This window comes from Cyprinodon variegatus, unplaced genomic scaffold, assembly GCF_000732505.1.
Source record: "Cyprinodon variegatus isolate N-32 unplaced genomic scaffold, C_variegatus-1.0 Scaffold1029, whole genome shotgun sequence".
Taxonomy (NCBI): domain Eukaryota; kingdom Metazoa; phylum Chordata; class Actinopteri; order Cyprinodontiformes; family Cyprinodontidae; genus Cyprinodon; species Cyprinodon variegatus.
The window spans coordinates 27,322-45,196 of record NW_015151482.1 but is presented as its reverse complement, the minus strand read 5'-3'; the positions used below and the strand labels follow the sequence as shown (position 1 = coordinate 45,196).

The 17,875-nt window shown below is 41.1% G+C and overlaps 1 protein-coding gene across 1 annotated transcript; it reads right to left on the bottom strand.

Moving 5' to 3' along the window:
• Window positions 1-4,811: 4,811 nt before the first annotated feature.
• LOC107100931 (protein NLRC3-like) lies at window positions 4,812-17,439 on the bottom strand. The gene is made up of 9 exons (XM_015399616.1): window positions 17,303-17,439; window positions 16,800-16,898; window positions 15,399-15,481; window positions 13,154-14,930; window positions 11,196-11,378; window positions 8,618-8,791; window positions 6,759-6,932; window positions 5,110-5,280; window positions 4,812-4,966 (listed from the first exon to the last, which is right to left on the bottom strand). The coding sequence occupies exons 1-9, from the start codon at window positions 17,422-17,424 to the stop codon at window positions 4,951-4,953; spliced, it is 2,799 nt and encodes a 932-aa protein (XP_015255102.1). The 5' UTR covers window positions 17,425-17,439; the 3' UTR covers window positions 4,812-4,950.
• Between the last annotated feature and the right edge of the window lie 436 nt (window positions 17,440-17,875).

Genomic DNA, 17,875 nt, shown 5'->3' with positions numbered 1-17,875 from the left:
AACTTTTGGGACAATATGGTCTGATAAAGAGTACATTTATATACATGTTTAAGCCAGAATGATTTGACATTTGAAATTTAAAGATGACTTCGGTATGACTTTTTTATGCAAATAAAACAAAAGACAAAAATAATACAAAAAAATAAAAAATAAGACAAAAATCTGAATCAGTCAGGAAATTAAACAGCTTGATTGGCTGTAAGGACATAGGACACTCTACCTGAAGAAAACCTTCTGCTCACCAGCATAGCTCTGGGAGGATGTTACCATGGCAACAGAGACAGAGGATGAGGAAGCTCTCTTTGTTAAATGGAAACTGAAGAGTTTCCCTGATTTCAGGTTAATCAAAAGTTAGAGTTTTCAGTAAACCTGCTTATTGAAACAGAGCCCAGTATAGCTGCTCCTCAGTCTTCTGGTAAACTCAATGGCATGTAGCACCACTCAGAGGAAGGTAATGTAAACACACCTAACAGAACCAGAAGATCAGGACAAACAGAGGAAATCCTCTAAAAAAGATCTGAGCTGCTCTATAAAGTGTTTCCAATCCTAACTAATGGAGACGCTGTAGCAGATGAAACATGATCTTTACTCAGTACATTACAGATCAGATATTTGAACATCAGAAAGAAGGTGATGGAAATATTGGAAGTAAAATCCTGAAGAAGATCAAAAGAACAGAGCTGCCTAAACACCTGCAGCAAACATCTAAACTAAAATTAAAATAATCCAAAAACTGCATTACAATGAAGCAAACATGCAGCCTGAAAACTTTAGAATTATATTTCAGATTTCTGGGTTTCAGGAAATGTATCAGAGAGGATAAATGATCAACTTCACAACTGCATCAAATTCAGCTAAAACCTCCGTGGAGTCACTAAATGGAGCTCACTTTGAATTTCACCTTTATTCTTCCAAAGATACAAACAATGCCAGACAATAAATCACAGACAGGATCAAATAAAGAGGAGGAACGTTTCTAATCTCAGAGTTCATCATCAGGATCCAGTCAGAGTCTCTTTAAACACAAACCGCTGCAGCTTCTGCCTCTGTGGATCATCAGGAAACATCAGCTTCTAGAAAGATCATCCGCTCCACAACCTGCAGAGATCAGAAACAGCAGCAGAGCAGATCAGTGAGTGTTTCCAGCATATCTCCATCATCTGCAGCACATCCAGGATGAAGAGCAGCATGAACATCAGTCCTGTTCAGAGCAGTTGGACTCACTCCAACCATCTACTTACAGATTCTGCAGTTTGTAGTCTGGACTCTTCACAAGATCCATCAGCTGCTGAACGTCTGACTCCTTCAGGTTGTTCCCTCCAAGTTTCAGTACCATCATATGGGACGGGTTGGACTTCAGAGCTGAGACCAGATAAGAACAGCTGATCTCTGACAAACCGCAGCAAAACAAGCTGGATAATGGATAAGATAAGAAATGGAAGGGAACATCAATGGCTTCTCTTCATTAGTGCAAATGGCTACTGTAGTCTACGGGCAGTAATTCTATAACTACAGATGTCTCTATTAATGTGTATGTGAAAAGGTATATTTATGAATACATACATTAATATATTTGTGCATTGTTGCTTGAAAACTAAGGGTAGTGGCACCTGGGTCCTTACAGCAAATTTGATTCCAACATTTTACCAGAATCACAGCTTTCAGGAAGCCCAATAATCCAAAATATGCATTATAAATGACCATTCTATAATTCTTAACTTTGCAATATTGAAAGTTTTGAGGGAAATTCTAATTTAAAAAATCAAAACATCTAATTTTCTTTTTCCCAGTGTTTTTATTGTCACCCTCACAAGTAGGGCGCAATTAAATTCCCTCTATGCATTTAACCCCTCCCCTTGGGGAGCAGTGGGCTGCCATTCGCAGCGCACGAGGAGCAGTGTGGGGTTAAGGGTTTTGCTTAGAGAACCAGAGTGGCAGTCTGTTGGAGTGGGTTTCAAATTCACAATCTCAGGATTGTTTGGGCATAGGGAAGCCCTAATGCCCTAACAATCCTGTGGCTGCTATGCTACCACTCCACTTTACTGATAGAGTATGCCTTTGCCTCGTACATTATGTGCTCCTTAAAAGCATAATTTGGCGATGTCTCACCTAAACCTCCACATAAACAAGAACTATCGACCAGCGGCACAAGATCTCGTATCCTGAGCTTCTTCTAAGTGTAAAAGATTCACGAGTCCATTGGGTCCAGATCAAACCTGCAACCTACTGAACCTGCCTCCATCGTCTGGTGTTCAAATGTACCTTTATAAAGATACCTGGATTCATGGGGGGCGGGGTTCTAATCTCATTAGCAGCAGAGAGTTTGGCATTTAAGCCTCAACATCATCTATGTTACAGTATAAGACACTTGTGAGCAATCTGCTATTGATGATACTTTCCACTTCATATATCATTGCTGGAAGACAATCCTCAGTTGGAATTTGCTGTGAACTCTCATCTGTTCTAATCCGTCTCTCCCAGACCTCACTTTGATGTGAAGCAGGACTGTTAAAGATCCACGTTATTCCCTTTGGATGTAGGATTCCTTCTATCTTAATATTATCCACCTTTTGAATAATAAGGGCTAATGTTAGGTCTGTCTGCAGCAGCCAGGGCTAAAGTTAGCCCGTCTGCAGCAGCCCTCTCTCTGCATAGCCGTGTGTGAAGTACCGCTGGCTCTGATGGAGGTTTGATTGTTTTATTTGGCAAAATATGAACATATTCATCTGATTGTTTTTATTATTCCCCCACTAAATCAAAAAGTCATAATTTATTATAATCTAGAGACTATTAATAACAGGAGGTGAAATGCAACTCCAGACAAGCTGAGCATGTGGTGACGTCACGAGTACGCATCTGTTGCAATTGACCCATATTTATGCTCTGTGCTCCTGTTCTCACAAAGTCCAGACTTTCCTGGGTTTTTCTCAGGCCAACAACAGACTTGGCGAGAACACAAGTCCATACTCGCGTTCTAGAGAATGAGAAACGGCCCAAGTCATTTAGATCATCAGAAAGCTCTGAAAATGGACAATCATTCACAATGGCTTCTACTTCACACATAATAGTATGAAGTCCATCATCATTCAATGTCTGCTGGCATAAAACTGAGGATACACCTCATCAGTCCTTTTATTCAAATCATGGTTATACTGGTTTTTCAGCAGACACATTGATCACCCAGCCCAAAACTGTTTTTATAGCATAAGGACCATCTTCATAACTATTGATCATGTCCCAAGGCTTTCTTGGGAGCATTGGTTCCTATCAACAAGTCAATCTAGGCCTTTTATAGTGGGTATATGAATCATATATGAACTTAGACAAACATTATTGTCATATTGTATACACAGAGTGTATACAAATCTAAATACAGCCTTGAACAGTGAATGAGCAGCTTAAAACAGTGAAATGAACATTTCCATTTAATTGCAACCGTGATCAGAATGTAAACAGTGTGGGAGAAAATGAAACCAGTTTAGAGTCATGGTGCAAAAGGCATTAATATGGAGAGGTTCAGTTCAAAATAAATAATATAGTGCAAAATGCAGCAGAATCTTGAGTGGTGTGTTATATTTAAAGGGATTATGAATACATCATCCATCTATTGCAAAAACGTTTTCGAGTTTGATGCAGAGTTTTTATTAGAGTTTTCTGAACAGTTCATCTGTCTGATGGCGGTGGGGAAGAAGCTGCTGCAGAACCTGCTGGTCCTGCATTGAATGCTGTGAAGCCTCTTCCCAGAGGGCAGCAGGGAGAACAGTCCATGGTGGGGGGGTGAGGGGTCATTGATGATGTCACGGGACACGCAGCGCTGGGATGAAATGTCTTTAATGGAGGGAAGAGGNTTTTTTTATACAGATTTTCTAACTTTTGGGACAATATGGTCTGATAAAGAGTACATTTATATACATGTTTAAGCCAGAATGATTTGACATTTGAAATTTAAAGATGACTTCGGTATGACTTTTTTATGCAAATAAAACAAAAGACAAAAATAATACAAAAAAATAAAAAATAAGACAAAAATCTGAATCAGTCAGGAAATTAAACAGCTTGATTGGCTGTAAGGACATAGGACACTCTACCTGAAGAAAACCTTCTGCTCACCAGCATAGCTCTGGGAGGATGTTACCATGGCAACAGAGACAGAGGATGAGGAAGCTCTCTTTGTTAAATGGAAACTGAAGAGTTTCCCTGATTTCAGGTTAATCAAAAGTTAGAGTTTTCAGTAAACCTGCTTATTGAAACAGAGCCCAGTATAGCTGCTCCTCAGTCTTCTGGTAAACTCAATGGCATGTAGCACCACTCAGAGGAAGGTAATGTAAACACACCTAACAGAACCAGAAGATCAGGACAAACAGAGGAAATCCTCTAAAAAAGATCTGAGCTGCTCTATAAAGTGTTTCCAATCCTAACTAATGGAGACGCTGTAGCAGATGAAACATGATCTTTACTCAGTACATTACAGATCAGATATTTGAACATCAGAAAGAAGGTGATGGAAATATTGGAAGTAAAATCCTGAAGAAGATCAAAAGAACAGAGCTGCCTAAACACCTGCAGCAAACATCTAAACTAAAATTAAAATAATCCAAAAACTGCATTACAATGAAGCAAACATGCAGCCTGAAAACTTTAGAATTATATTTCAGATTTCTGGGTTTCAGGAAATGTATCAGAGAGGATAAATGATCAACTTCACAACTGCATCAAATTCACCTAAAACCTCCGTGGAGTCACTAAATGGAGCTCACTTTGAATTTCACCTTTATTCTTCCAAAGATACAAACAATGTCAGACAATAAATCACAGACAGGGTCAAATAAAGAGGAGGAACGTTTCTAATCTCAGAGTTCATCATCAGGATCCAGTCAGAGTCTCTTTAAACACAAACCGCTGCAGCTTCTGCCTCTGTGGATCATCAGGAAACATCAGCTTCTAGAAAGATCATCCGCTCCACAACCTGCAGAGATCAGAAACAGCAGCAGAGCAGATCAGTGAGTGTTTCCAGCATATCTCCATCATCTGCAGCACATCCAGGATGAAGAGCAGCATGAACATCAGTCCTGTTCAGAGCAGTTGGACTCACTCCAACCATCTACTTACAGATTCTGCAGTTTGTAGTCTGGACTCTTCACAAGATCCATCAGCTGCTGAACGTCTGACTCCTTCAGGTTGTTCCCTCCAAGTTTCAGTACCATCATATGGGACGGGTTGGACTTCAGAGCTGAGACCAGATAAGAACAGCTGATCTCTGACAAACCGCAGCAAAACAAGCTGGATAATGGATAAGATAAGAAATGGAAGGGAACATCAATGGCTTCTCTTCATTAGTGCAAATGGCTACTGTAGTCTACGGGCAGTAATTCTATAACTACAGATGTCTCTATTAATGTGTATGTGAAAAGGTATATTTATGAATACATACATTAATATATTTGTGCATTGTTGCTTGAAAACTAAGGGTAGTGGCACCTGGGTCCTTACAGCAAATTTGATTCCAACATTTTACCAGAATCACAGCTTTCAGGAAGCCCAATAATCCAAAATATGCATTATAAACGACCATTCTATAATTCTCAACTTTGCAAAATTGAAAGTTTTGAGGGAAATTCTAATTTTAAGAATGAAATTTTCTTTTTCTCAGTGTTTTTATTGTCACTCTCACAAGTACAGCGCAATTAAATTCCCTCTTTGCATTTAACCACACCACACAGTGAGACAGCTGGTCAGATTGCTCTCTATGGTGCTTCTGTAGAAGGTGGTGAGGATGGGTGGGGGCAGGTGGGCTCTCCCCATCCTCCGTAGGAAGTCCAAGCGCTTCTGGGCCCTTTGGACCAGTGAGATGGTGTTTCCAGTCCAGCTCATACAGTTTTTTTGTTGTTGTGTCAGATTAGTCGTTTCTTACTAATTTAGCTGCCAATCAAGTTTCATGCTTCATCATGTGGAGAAACTTTCCTGAAGTGCTGTGCATAAATGATAAAGTGCATAAGCAGCTATAGATGGTTCTGGTTAATGTTACTGTGGTTTTATGTTATGTAAAATCCCTTTATTGATGTTAATGATTATAGCCATGTTTTTGCAAAGTATACGTATGCGTATATATATATATATATATATATATATATATACACACATATACAAGCACTGCGTGTCCCGAGCACGTGACATCATCAATGACCCCTCACCCCCCCACCATGGACTGTTCTCCCTGCTGCCCTCTGGGAAGAGGCTTCACAGCATTCAATGCAGGACCAGCAGGTTCTGCAGCAGCTTCTTCCCCACCGCCATCACACTGATGAATGTTACGCTGCATCACACTCAAGAGCTGTTGTGTAAAATGGGTTATGAAAAAAAAACCTGAATTTTGAAACTGTTACTATACAGTCATATGTTTACATCACTTTTTTTTCCATCCCAATGTTTTTATCACCGTTGCTTACTTGTATCAAGTCTGCACTTTAAAAAATCGAAATAGTCAGAGAGCTGTTCTTAACAACATTTCTTTTTGTTTACAATTGTGTGTAAAATATTACAAAATAAAATATGTCTAAGATTAAATACATATATATCAAAGTAAATTATATTTTCTATATTTCTTAATGGTTGTTTGGAAAAACTTTTTTACTGTATTTCAATGGAAATATTGTGTTTCTTCTGATCAACCGGTCTGTCGACCAGTACTAGCTCACTGATTGACCTTCACTCTGACATTAGCAGAGTAATATTATTTATACAAATATGCTACATCTTACCTTAATGTCTGTAGCTTGCATTGAGGCGACTGGAGAACGCCACAGAGCTCCTTCACTCCAGCATCTTTCAAATCGTTCTTATTTATGTCTAGTTCTCTCAGATAGCAGGGTTTGGACTTCAAAGCTGAGATCAGAGACACACAGTCTTTCTCTGACAAACGACAGGCCTGCAATCTGAACAGAGAAAAAATAATTACACAGGTTGCACATTAAAACTGCAATATCAGTAAATAAATAATCAACCTGTAGAAAAAATTGTTTGAATTTAACGTAAGAAACTATTTTAAACCGTTGTGACGATGCGTCAGAGAGATATGGCTGTTTATATCATTTTATAGAGGCACAGCTGAGTCAAAATAGAATGTCATTCACTAGATAAGTTCAAATATTCTCAACTATCACTCATATCTAGTCTAAAGCAAATCTGGCCATTCCTTTGTAACTCAGAGCCAAACGTGTTCAAATGATAACATGTAAACCTGCCGCCTTGCCACACCCACACTGTCATCAGTTATTGTTCAGAGCAAACTCTATGACTGAGTGTCAAAAAGAAGGACCTCAAGCAGCAAAGCATTTGACTTCCCGGCCTGATGGTGGCAGCACCAAAGTAATGTATTTTAATGTATTTTGAGTGATTTTGAATTTTCTAAGGCCGGGCATACACTGTAGGATTATTTCAATTGTTGTTATCAGCAACAGCTCAAATTGTATGATGAAACCGCAGGGTTTAAAACATCTTAGCACACAATGTATGTTCTCCCACTGTTGACGCTCCGATGCGATCTATCTGCTTACACTATACATCCAAAAACCACATGTCTGACTCAGCGCCGAGAGATGGCGCCAGTCAGACTCTTCAATCTGGAAGAAGAAGAAGAACTCCCGTTTGCACATGTGCAGTGCTTGAGGTTCAGGTAAATCGGCTCGTAGCTTTGCCTACGCAGCAGGATTTGCCCACCAACACCTCAGAAAATCATGTTTGATTTTCTCCTGCCCTTACGATCCCTGTCGGGAGATGGTCGTTAGAGGCTGATGGCCCCTCGTTACCCCCTGTATAATACACGATGCAGGATGCACCATGAGGCTGAAACTTGGCCCGATCCGAAAAATTCTCACACGATTAGCAAATTGACCCAAAAAGGTTGGAAACTAGTACAGTGCATGCCTGGCTTAACTTACAAGCTCTTAGAGGAGTTTGCTTAGATATGGCTTGAATAAAACTGAAAAAAGGCAGCTTTAATTAAAAAATGTCAGAGTTCCCAGGTATACGAACCATTGCTTCAAGAGACTTTTACGTAGGTCTCTGTATATTACACGTGCTTCTACCGGCTGCCAAAGAGACATTAGACCAGGCCCACCAAATTGTGACATCGATTCCTTTTTATTGCTGGTTAGAGATGACACATTGCAACTATAGTACAGCCCAGTTCCTGCATGTGGAAGTAATAAAACCACAATGAGTCTGAATGTTATGCTTTGTCATGTCTGCACGATTTTATGCATAAAACTCCTTTGATATGTTTTGATCCCCAATGCTTTATGCCTATTCTGAGTAAATCTTTAGGTCTTTAACTCATAAGCTCAGTTAAAATCATGACATTTCTTGGACATAGTATTGTGAGAACATTTAAGCCCCGAAAAAATGTATCTTTAGGCAGAGAAGAATCATAAACAGTTTAGATAATATAGGCCTTTTGCAGCACTTAGACCTAATAATTATTGTGATGATGATGGCGGATGTTGATTTAAAGATTTGATTTTGACAACATTGCTCTCACTTTAGAGATATTTCTAAGATGATTAAAACAGCCCTACTATGTCACTAACTTATTAGAATAAAAAAATATGCTTCATCTTACATCAATATCTGTAGTTTGCAGTGGGGAGACTGAAGAAAACCACAGAGCTGCTTCACTAAACCAGCGTACACTTTGTTCCCGCTCAGGTCCAGCTCTGTCAGCTGGGAGGGGTTGGACTTCAGCGCTGAGCCCAGAGAAGCACAGCTGGACTCTGATAAAAGGCATCCCTGCAATCTGGATAAAGTATGCAAGATTATAGCTAAATTCAAAAGGATGCATATTAAAGCTTGACTAGTAACAAACAGAGTGTAGAAAATCAAACAGTCTCAAGATGAACTGATGTCTAATATTTTATCTATTTAAATTATTAAAACAAGCCACAATGGGGGAATTCTGGTGTTTACTGCAGAACAAAGATTACAGATAAATGGCCGCACAAATGTGGACAAAAAATGTATAAGAACAACATCATGGTGAAGAGTTAAATCTATATATGAAATACACCACAACATTTAGGGACATTTTTACAGTAATGGATATTTGAAAATAGCAGCAACATCAGAGATTAGGAAAATGACAGCAGCATATTATTTAAGGTAGAAACTCTCCAGTTCTGCACCAGCTTCATGGATGGGGTAGGAGAGATTATCCAACAGAGATGTTAGTTTAGTTAGGATCCGTCTGTTTCCCACCTCCTGCTGAGTCCAGAGGACATCCAATCAGAGAGCTCGCCTTCCTGATCAGATTATCGAGCGGCTTTCTCTCTGCTACTGATAAGCCACTGCTTCAGCAGACAGCTCCATAGAAGATGGCTATGATGCAGCTAACTATGGCAGAATGGTCAGAGAACGTCTGGAGGTCCTCACACACTGTGGATGGCCAGTGAGGTAGTCCACAATCCACTGGGACATGTGCTGGTCCAGACCTGACAGCTCCAGCTTGGCCCTTAGGAGTCCTGGCTGGGTGGTGTTGAAAGCACTAGAGAAATTAAAGAACATGATCCTCACAGAGCCTCCAGGTTTCTCTATGTGAGTCAGAGCTTGGTGCAGGAGAAAGATGATGACATCATCTTCTCCAATCCAATCCCTACCGGCCTGTAGCTGCTGAGGTCCTTTGGATGTTTTGTCTTTGCACCAGTATCACACAAGAGGTCTTCAAAAGATGTGATTCAACCAGCCTCAGGCTTCACTAGAACGTGCAGCACAAGATGCCACACAGTGTCATGATCAGTGTTTGTGTGGAGGACCCAAACGCAGAGACCAATAGGCAGAGGTGAATAAAGCCTGTTAATTCTGGTTCACTGAACCAGGGGCAGGAATCAGAGTCCAACAGAAAAACAGCAAACGAACCTGAACCAAGGAGACATCAGGGGTAAATCAAACTAGAAGCCAGGGAGAGACGAGACAGGGCAGACAGATAACAGACAGGAAGCAAGACGGGATGTTTGACGAGGATCCAGCAAACAGGAACTGAACAGGGAGGGCTTTTAAAGGGGACAGAGACAGAGAGAGAGCTGACGAGGAAATTGGCAGCAGGTGCTTGGCAGGACAGAGAAACAGGAAGGGAGGACACAAGAGGGCAGCATAGGACAACAAATGGATAACAGGAACAATCAGACCAGGACCATGACACACAGTTCATCTGCACAGGATCTAAGAAGCATACATATATGTATATAATACATATACATATGTATTATATACATGTATAAAAGTATATATACATATATGTATATAACTAATCGATAATTGAAATAATCATGAACTAATCTAGTAATTGATTAATTGTTAACCAGAGTGTAGAGACTCTAAAACATGCCTCTAGCAGAAAGCACAAGAACGTCTCCACCACACAGAGCCTGGTTCTGGTTTTGCTGGGCTTCTTTCACCCCATCATAGGGTGAGCCAGAAGGTAAGTGTGATGGATCCTCCCTGTGTTCACGCCCACCACCACCAAACTTCCTTGCAGACATGATGCTGAATCTGCTGCCAGAATCTTCTTTTCTTTTTTTTTTTTTTTGGCGGGTCATAAACAGCAGCTAGGTTAATATCACGATCAAAGAAATCTTTTGCTGAGGGGAGCATCGCTGCCCCCTCAGGACACTGGCTTGTGCATCATTTCATGAGCATTACGCTGCCGTGCATTATGCAGAAGTTAGGCTGTTGCTGGACAGAAGTTCTGGACTCATTATGAAAACTCTATGTATTTACCCAGCATAGAAATAGATCCATAGAAAGTTCAGCGTATGCCAGCATTTTAGGAGATTCTGGGATGTCAGACAGACGCTGGAGAAATCAGCAAGGTGTGTCAGGGCCCTGAGGGATTGCTGAAGAGTTATATCTCCTGTCTCTAGCTGCTCATCAAGAAGGAGAATTAAATGACCGGATCCAATCATCTGCTTTCTTTTAATAGAAAACTTTTTTATCAATCTAGGTGTTCGATTTGATTGAATTATTTCCGTAAAATGACTTGCTATGACATGAAGCTAGAAATCAGAACGAAATCCATCTACACGGTAAAAAACCTGCTAACATTTGGATAGCTGTTTTAAAGAACATGTGTTGGAAGCAAATTGTTAATTTCAATCAGTTTAAAAAGTATCAGAGAATGATTTTTACTGAATAAATAGAAAATTAACCTCAGTTTCTTCAGTCTGCAGGTTGAACTCTCCAGGATCTTACACAGATGCTTCATACCAGAGTCTCCAAAGGATTCATATCCATAAACCTCCTCTATTTCCAGGCGAGTGAGACATAGGTTGAACTTCAGAGCTGAGACAACTGCTTCACATTCAGCCTCAGAGAGTCTGCAGCCACCAAGTCTGTGATTAGAGGAGAAATAAAGTCATCTGATGAACATCTTCTCTTCTCATCAATGTCCTCTGTCTGAATCCTGGTTCAGCTGCAGACCTGCTGTATCTCTGCTTTGGTTAGAATAAACAAAAAAGATCATGGCGGTGCCTAGTGGCAGCGACCAAATACAGCTCTCGACAATTCCAAAAAATGTAATTCAGTAAGCTACAAACCAGGCATCGATCCTGCATCTACGACCGCCAACGCCTCCTGGATCTACATCAACTCTTGACCTCTAATAATACTCTGGACTGCTAAGGATAGATGAAAACAAAACAGCAGCAGGCTCAATGACCAGGCCACGCCCAAGGAAGAGGTATGTGAGATGTCGCAAGAGTGGCTAATGGCAAAGCTAAGAAGGAAACCACACAGAACACCAATCACATCAATCATGCTCTCCAAAGTTCGCACACTGGATAAAAAAATAGATCATCTCCGACTCATACATCATCACCCTGTCTGAATTATGGCTTCATTCTTCGATACCAGACAACGCTAGTAGCCTTGAGGGTCTCACGCTATACAGCGCCGATAGAAACAAAGAACTAATTGGCTAGACTCGAGGTGGTGCGCTCTGTGTTTACATTAACATCTTGGCTACCTGTAGGCAAACCTCCCTGTTTCTTCATGCTGAGATCTGACTGCTGTCTGCTGCTGGAACAATCTGGATCCACAGAAGATCTTCATCAACATCATTTCCATTGGAAGAGGAAGGGATGGATCCAGTCCATGGAGCTAAAATCCTAACAGTCACAGCATGTCTTATGATGATGATCAAAAATCAACCAATCAGCATTTTCTCTCCAACCTTTGGCTTATTTCTGCCTCTAACAGCCAATCAGAAAGAAGCAGGAACCTACTGTTGTGGTCCAGTCCACACCGACCGAGACCTTGTATTCATATGTTATTATGTTTGAATTTATGAATACATATCTCTCTTGTAAATGAGATCTTGGATCTCTAAGAGAAACTGTATAATTATGAATAAACAATAAGCCCATCAGCGAATGTTTTTGCCATTTGTGCAGAAAAATTCCTCTCAGATTAGACAGACAAGTATTACCATAAATGTCCTTATCCTGCCCCCTGTGGACAAGCTGTTCTGCCTTTCCACCCCCCGCCCTCCTGAAGGTAACAGCCCCACAAGCCGCAACCATGACAACTAGTAAGAGTTCGTAAAGATAGTCTTGTTGCGCCGAATAATACATGAGCTGAAGGCCAGAGCTTGAGAATGCGCTGCTTCAAAGATGAAAATACTGGCTTGTTATTGGACACAATTGTTGACCAGTCATTATCAGAAATGTGTTGAATTGCCTGTGATTTCTGTAATTATTGACTTTTTCATGGAACAAAACGGATGGGAAAAAAAACCTTTATTCTTGATTTCCGATAGGAGAAAGAACCCCGGCTGCAGATCCTTGACTGATGAGAGGAGCCAGTTGGGAACCGTCATATGTTAGAACCATTTCTCAACTGGCATATGCCGGTTACCAAGTGGCATATGTCATTTCTCATCTGGATATACACCATTCTTCAAAACTGACATACCAGATAACCCATTTGGCTCTCACTGTCACTCCCTAAAGGAGCTAAAAATTCAGATGTTTGAATGGTTATAATACTCAAAAGGATGAAGGTAGAAGTTAAAGAGTAAAAACATCCAGAAGTAACTAGAACCATGACGAAGAACCAGCAGGACAACTGAACTGAATAAGCACAACCACATCAAGACATCTGGACTCACTGAGCCTTTCTGCAGTTCCTCACCACTGGAACCAGTCTACGTCGTCCTTCCTCTGATGTGTTGTACTTCTCCAGGTCCAACTCATCCAGAACCTCCTCTGACATCTGCAGCATGTAGGCCAGAGCGGAGCACTGGATCTCTGAGAGCTTCTCTGATCTATTCTCTGATTTCATGAACTGTTGAATCTCCCGATAAACTGAGAGGTCCTTCATCTCCATCAGACACTGGAAGATGTTGATGCTTCTTTCAGGAGAGATAGAAGTGGTTATCTTTTTTAAATTGTTGATGATCCTCTGGATGGTTTCTGGGTTGTTCTCCATCTGACCCAACAGGCCTTCTAACAGTCTCTGGTTGGAATCCACAGAGAGACCATGAAGGAATCGAGCAAACAGGTCCAGGTGGCCATTTGGACTCCAGAGGGACTTTTCCATGACTCTCCTCATGAGGTCATCCAGTGATGATTCTCTGTATTTTTGTCTTAGAAAGTTCTTCAACACCTCTGTGTTCCTGCTTATGAAGCAGTGGAGCATGTAGACTGCAGCCAGAAACTCCTGGACGCTCAGATGAACAAAGCTGTAGACTGGTTTCTGGAAGATCACGTTCTCTCTTTTGAAGATCTCTGTACAAACTCCTGAGAACACTGAGGCCTCTGTGACATCCAGACCACACTTCTCCAGGTCTTCTTGGTAGAACATGATGTTTCCTTTCTCCAGATGTTCGAATGCCAACCTCCCCAGCTTCAGGAGAACTTCCCGGTCAGCCTCCATCAGCTCCTGTGGACTCGTCTGATGTCCTTCATGGTACTTGTTCTTCTTCCTCCTGGTCTGGACCAGCAGGAAGTGTGAGTACATGTCAGTCATGGTCTTGGGCAGCTCTCCTCTCTGCTCTGTGGTCAACAGGTTCTCCAGAACCGTAGCAGTGATCCAGCAGAACACTGGGATCCCACACATGATGTGGAGGCTCCTGGAGGTCTTGATGTGGGAGATGATCCTGCTGGACATCTCTTCATTACTGAACCTCCTCCTGAAGTACTCCTCCTTCTGGGCATCAGTGAAGCCTCGTACTTCTGTTACCCTGGAAACACAGGAAGGAGGGATCTGATTGGCTGCTGCAGGTCTGGAAGTTATCCAGACCAGAGCGGAGGGAAGCAGGTTCCCCTTGATGAGGTTCATCAGCAGAACTTTGACTGATGACTTCTTTTTGACGTCAGAAACAATCAGGCTGTTGTTGAAGTCCAGAGAAAGTCTGCTTTCATCCAGACCATCAAAGATGAAGAGAAGCTTCAAGACAGCCAGCTTCTCTGCTGGGATCTTCTGGAGGGTTGGATGGAAAACATGGAGCAGCGTGAGAAGACTGTGCTGCTGATCTCTGATCAGGTTCAGCTCCCTGAAGGAAAGCAGAACCACCACACTGACATCTTGGTTCTCCAATCCCTCTGCCCAGTCCAGAGTGAACTTCTGCACTGAGAAGGTTTTTCCAACACCAGCGACGCCGTTGGTCAGAACCACTCTGATGTCTCCATGTTGGTCAGGTAAGGCTTTGAAGATGTCCTGGCACCTGATTGGAGAACCATGGAGGTTCTTGGAAGCTCCCTCCAGCTGCTTCACCTCATGTTGGGTATTAACCTCTTCACTCTGTCCCTCGGTGATGTAGAGATCAGTGTAGATCCTGTTGAGGAGGGTTCTACTTCCTGTTTCATCACATCCTTCAGTCACATGTTCACATCTCTTCTTCAGATGGATCTTATGTTCCTCTAGAAGCTTCTTAAGCATAACATCTGCTGCAACAAAGCAGAAAAGATGACTGAAGTAAAAAAAAGTATGTAGTGATGATGCTGGAACCAAACCACTGGGACATTCAGAGGTGTTATCATTAGTAGGTCTATTCCTTCATATTATCTGATCCTACATGATCATATTGCTCTCAGATCAAGATGCTTGATCATTCGTCAAACAGCATATTTCTGCCTCTGTTTTGTGGCAAAACAGAGGCAGAGGGAGAGAAATGTCTTTAAATGACATTTCACTCCCCAGACTTAATTAGATATTTTTATAGAAGTATTTCCGATTGATATAACACAGGATTGTTTTCGAGAGAATTGTTAGAATGATTCCATGTTGTAAATCTTAACATATATCCTATAATAAGTTTAAACAATTGACCCCAGAAATTCAACTAAATGTTCAACTAAAGGAATGCATTTCGACCATAGAAGGAAGCTCTTATCGAAGACTTTCAGTCTTACCTGCTACACAGACATTCTCAATCTGCACTTCATGTCCGGTTCTTGCTCTTTTTCCACACTGTAGTTTATGCCCCTCCTTCCCTCTGTAAAGACATTTCTTCATCAGTAAAGTAGTTAAGTACTGACTGGGTGGGGGTGTCCTACTGAAGTTCATGAGGGTCCACCACAAACAGAGAACCAGAAGCTGGGTCAGAACAAAACCTTAACAAAGTCTCAAATGTTCCAGGTCACATGCCAACATGTGTCCAACATGTCATTCAATCTGTGCATTCTTGTATGACAAGGTGGTATCCTGTGCATCAGTATCGGATATAACGGGGGCTCGTCCAAGCCACAGGGTTTGATTAGCTAAGAGTGAGACTAAGTTAAATGTACAGAGAACAGCTATCAAGTCTATTAAAACTAAATATAGGACTGATTTTAGGACAATGGGCATCTACAACTGAACCGCAGACAACACCAGCAGAATTTATCTGGATAAGAACCAGGGTTCCAATTAGGTTTGTTATATGTTGCGAAGAAAAAGACCCCACAGAGCTGCAATGACCAATCACTGTGAGTTTTCTTTTCTAATCAACATATTAAACCACTGAAGTGACACATCCTGCTGCTCGTCAGGTAGGACACAGAGGAGGTAGTAAGGAGTCCTTCAATTTTTCCCGTTCTACCTGCTGGAAGGAACCAGAAACTATTTGTAGACCAGCAAAGACTGAAAAAAATGGGGAGTAAATTGTATTTGTACTTTTCGTCGTACGATAAGAGGGTGTGTTGTGGATAATCTTGTTTGATGCTTGATGAGCAAATCATAAGAAATGCAAAACAGCTTAATTTCACCACATTCAAATCAGCAGATTGTGTGTTCAAGATAAGGTTTACGAGTGATTATAAAATAAAAACTATTTGAACCATGTGGTAAGAGGAAACCGTTTGTTATTTAAATATTTAAAATAACATTTAATTTAAAAATAATGATTATTCTGGGCAGCTCCTGGCCACGTCTGACCTTCAGGGCAGCTGCCAGCCATGTCTGAGCTTAAGGGCAGCTGTTGTTCATGTCTGGCTTCAGGGCAGCTCCAAGCTGTGTCTGACCCTCTCTACCAACTGAATCTATTCTACTTCTGTCAGCTCCTGCAGTTCAAGTCTGCCTCTCCATTAACTGTTGGGCTCAGTCCGACTGTTCTCCAGGACCTGCCTACCTTCCTCAACCTTGTCAATAAAACCTTAAAACATCATAGAGTGTCGGCTTGAATGACCGGGTTCTCCGCACTAAATCATACCAAACAGAAGCCTCTTTAACCCTTTAGATGAGAAACCAGTGAGGTATTGAAGATCAAGCAGCTCATAGTCTACAGCTTATATTCTTGGAGAGCAACGTTCATCAGTTAGAAACTGGTTCCTTACTCCAATAATCCAAGTTCTTCACTGAAGTCTGGTTGCTCTCCAATGGACCGGTCACTCATCATAGATGGAGATTCTGTTCTCTGCCCGCGGTTCTGACCTCTGAAACACAAACATGTAGTGAAGTCCTGCTAGTGATTTGGTTATTTGACTCAGTTATGTTGAAACAGAGAGATATCTAAAAGGTGCAGAAGTCAGGAAGCCTAGCCAAATTAAGATTAACTGAACCAAGTGTTTTAGCTAGTCTAGTGTTCCTACTTCAGAATATCCTTTAGTTCAAACGCTACAGAGACTATTCATCTGGTTGCTCCTCAGATTCTTGGTTTTTTCTGTTTTCTTGCATTAGTGATTCTCTGGTCAAACTCTATTGATTTATTGACTGACAATTTTATGTTTATTTAGCATAAAACTGGATTAAGGTCATTGGCTTTAGATGCTGAAGATCCACCAGTTCTTACTGAATAGAGTTTATTTCTGCAGTTACATGCTAGAAACAGGGTCCTTACTTTATGTCTGAGGTTCCAGGTTCTGCACTGTAGTCTGGAGGTACATCTTTGGACAGGTCACTCCTCATGGATGGACAGCTGGATCCTGAAGGTTCAGGTTTGATCAAATCCAAATCCTCCATCTTTAGGACTTCAGAATGTCTGAAAGAAAAAGAAAATATCCAGAACCAGTCAGTTTCCCGCGGTTCAGATCCAGCAGGAAGGTGATTCCCAGCATGAGTGTGGGGAACCAGAGGAACCTGAATCCAGCAGGAGCCGTCTGGGTCTGAACTGTTCACTAACTAAAACAGTGACTTATTGGTGCAATAAACTGTATGAGCATAAAGTTAATAATTTTAGCTGTATTTTTATTATTCAGTAAGAACACCAGTTTGTAGAGTGACATCAAAAATGTAATACATCAGGAGGAATATTGAGTTTTACTCAGGGATATTTTAGTTTAAATCAACGGAATGTTGACATCAGGGCTCGAGGGAATCAGAGCTTTGGACATTACTGGATATATATATATATATATATATATATATATATATATATATATCTATATATATATATATATTAAACACTAGGGGT

Bases quoted from the DNA above. Each gene is read 5' to 3' on its own strand.
- LOC107100931 (XM_015399616.1), bottom strand. From the start codon at position 17,424: ATGGAGGATTTGGATTTGATCAAACCTGAACCTTCAGGATCCAGCTGT. The intron at 16,899-17,302 runs GTAAGGACCCTG...TTTGTGTTTCAG, and splicing joins CCTGGAACCTCAGACATAAA to AGGTCAGAACCGCGGGCAGA. The intron at 6,933-8,617 runs GTAAGATGAAGC...TTCTCTGTTCAG, and splicing joins TGCAAACTACAGATATTGAT to ATTGCAGGCCTGTCGTTTGT.